The sequence below is a fragment of the Galeopterus variegatus genome, unplaced genomic scaffold, assembly GCF_000696425.1.
Source record: "Galeopterus variegatus unplaced genomic scaffold, G_variegatus-3.0.2 Scaffold1104, whole genome shotgun sequence".
Lineage (NCBI taxonomy): Eukaryota > Metazoa > Chordata > Mammalia > Dermoptera > Cynocephalidae > Galeopterus > Galeopterus variegatus.
The window spans coordinates 219929-222790 of record NW_007727215.1 but is presented as its reverse complement, the minus strand read 5'-3'; the positions used below and the strand labels follow the sequence as shown (position 1 = coordinate 222790).

Genomic DNA, 2862 nt, shown 5'->3' with positions numbered 1-2862 from the left:
TATGGAAAGACATTCATTGTTCATAGATTGGAAGAATTAATGCCTGATACACCTCTATTATTCACTTATTCTTACATCTTGGATGTAATTTCTTTGCTTGTCTTCACATGCGACAATGATTTTGTAAAATCATTTTCCTGTAGAGAAAATAGAAAGGTAATCCAGACTTCCCTCAAGCGAGGTTGATCAAAATCTGTTTTTTTATTATTGATAGTTTAGAACATGTTCTTTTAGCTTCATAACTCGTTATGATGGGAAGTGTGATGGAGAGGAAATCAAATTGGAAGGAGACAGAAGGCCTAACCACTGGCACTTAAAAATGAACCTGACAAATGTGGTCAAAGTGCTAGGCCCCTCTTAGGCTCTCGGAAGATGTCTTTGTAAAGTGAGAAGATGTCTATGTAAAGTGAAGGTCTCTGAAGCTTTGGAGAATAAATACTGCATTGTCTGCTGAATTCCTACTATGTTCAGTCTTCTTCAACCAAGAGAAGACTATTTAATTAGAAAGGATAAATCTGAATATCTTGTTCCATCATATAAGTTCAAGTTCCCAGACCCAGAAAAATTAAATTTCAGGGGATGGAAGAACCTAGAGATGTAACATTGTCAATAATTCATAGAAATCACAGAGAGTACAGGGGGCTTTCAGAAGACCACAGGTAGGCAAATGCCTAAATATTTAAGAAAAGGTGATGGGACNGTTAAATTTTCAAAAATTTATATACGGCTTCAGATCTATGAATAACGGATACTGTCTTTAAATGTGTAAGTCAAAGTCACCTAAACTACTACAAAACATAAGTGACACTTTCTCCTCTACTTATAATCCACATATTTTTAACTAACATAAAAGTGGAAGATGTATTTACTTTTCTAAAGAGCGTTATCACTAAATAATACTCAATAAAGAAATATATTTGGGGGAAAGTGCTCCCAGTTCTACAGGCATCTGTAAACTCCATCTAAAAATATGGAGGTCAGTGGAATTTAAACTTACTGAATTTCTAAACTATAATAACCTTGATCCTTTCAGGGAGTGTTAGTGCTCTCTGAGTTAAGGAACAATGAAGGTGCCCATGAACAGGTGTAGATTCCCTCTTGGTGCTATCAGGGAGAGTGAAGTGTATGTCCTTTTTGGATTCTGAATTGAAAATTAGCCCCCCCCCTCCTTTTCTTCCCCTCCATTGGCCTTCCCTCCTCTCCCCAACCCTTCCCTACCCTCCTCTCCCCTCCACTTCCCTTCTTTTCCCTTCTGCCTCTATGCCTGGATTCAGCCAGGCTGATGGCACATCACCTACCTTCATCCTTATTCCCTGACTGTAGCAAGAAATACAGTGTCCCCTCAGAAACTATGTGTTGCATGCAGTGAAAGTGGGAATAAGTTTAGGAGCTACGATGCCCCCTCTTCTCTTCCCCTGCATCCCTCAGCTACTCTGGCTGACTTTTGCAATAGCCTCCTTCCTCCCTGCCCTCTGCCCTGGGCTCCAGGGACACCAAGAACAGCACTCTTGTTCTAGCTCCCCTCTTTCTCCTTCAGGGTAGAGAGTTTAATTTGCCAGTTTCTGCCAAAGCAGATGAACCACACTTTGTTCTAGAGTCTAAACCTTATAGGAGACACATGTTCGTTGTGGAAGTAAGAACAGAGATAAAAATAAAATATCAAGTTGTTTTTAATAGCCAATTGGATAAGAGAAGTTGGATTGCTGTTTTTTAAAAAAGCAACTCACTGTTATTCGTATCATTGGTTAATGTGGAGGCTGTGGAAAATGAGGTTTTTTTTTAATTTTTGACTTGGTAAGACTGCCCAAAGGAGCTTTAAAAGTCTTTAAGGAATTGCCAAAGTCCATGGCAATTATAGATTTATTCCTGTACCAGAATCCTGCCCCATTTATCTACTTGTATTGGAATGATGTAATATGCATATTTAAGGTTCTCCTAAAGGAAAAACGCCAGGAGGAAAAGTGCCAGTTAAGAAATCAACGGCTGGCTCTACAGATACGTCACCTTCTCCAGTGGTGCCACCACCACCTAAGCCAGGATCACAAGAATGGGTCTATGTGAATGAACCAATTCCTGAGGTATGGCAGTTTAGAATCAAGCTAGTAGAATCTATTCCTTCTTCTGTTCATAGTGTGATTCACACCATTATTTGCGACATCCGGAAGAACTTTCATAGCTGGAAATATGTACTCATCAAAAAGCTGAGATGATTTTTTTAGAGACTACTCATTGAACTACATCTCCTATTTTCTCCTACTCACTTGAGTTTCTGAGTCAGGCTTTGAACTGCTGCTGAGTGCTGAAATCAGGGGAACAAATGGGTTCTGTGAGGACCAATTTTCTCCCCAGGTACAAGCAGAGATGCAGTTTCCTGGAAGAATCCAGCGAATTTATAGTCCTCCACCCATGTTCTAATGCCCACGTCATAATGCTTTTAAATGTGGTTTAAGCTCTAATGTTTTAGAAATAAGAGAAAAATTTTGAAGCTAACTAAACCTGTAAAAGAACAGACACTGATCTGACCTGAGAACTTTATTTATTTATTTATTTATTCATTCATTCATTCATTCATTCATTTATTTATTTATTCACTTTTTGCTTTATTTATTTATTTTACCATTACACAAGGTAAACAGTTTTTGTGGCCCTTTGCCAATTTTTTTCTAACTCCCCCCTTTCCACCTTTGGTGGCCTCAGTTCCATTCTCTCCTTTTGAAAGTTCAAGAAATGGTTGTGATTATTGTATCTCTCTTTCTGTACCTGGCTTATTTCACTGAATATAATTTTCTCTAAGTTTATCCATGTTGCTGCAAATGGCAGAATTTCATTCCTTTGCATGGCAGAGTAATGTTCCATTGTGTA

General features: G+C 38.5%; 1 protein-coding gene across 1 annotated transcript in view; it reads left to right on the top strand.

The window, feature by feature from the left end:
* Positions 1-2862, top strand: part of SPEF2 (sperm flagellar 2) — a 200523-nt gene that overhangs the window by 104393 nt on the left and 93268 nt on the right. The window contains exon 21 of the mRNA XM_008574789.1: positions 1930-2078. Within this exon, the coding sequence (XP_008573011.1) occupies positions 1930-2078 (149 nt within the window). The remainder of the gene's footprint in view (positions 1-1929; positions 2079-2862) is intronic.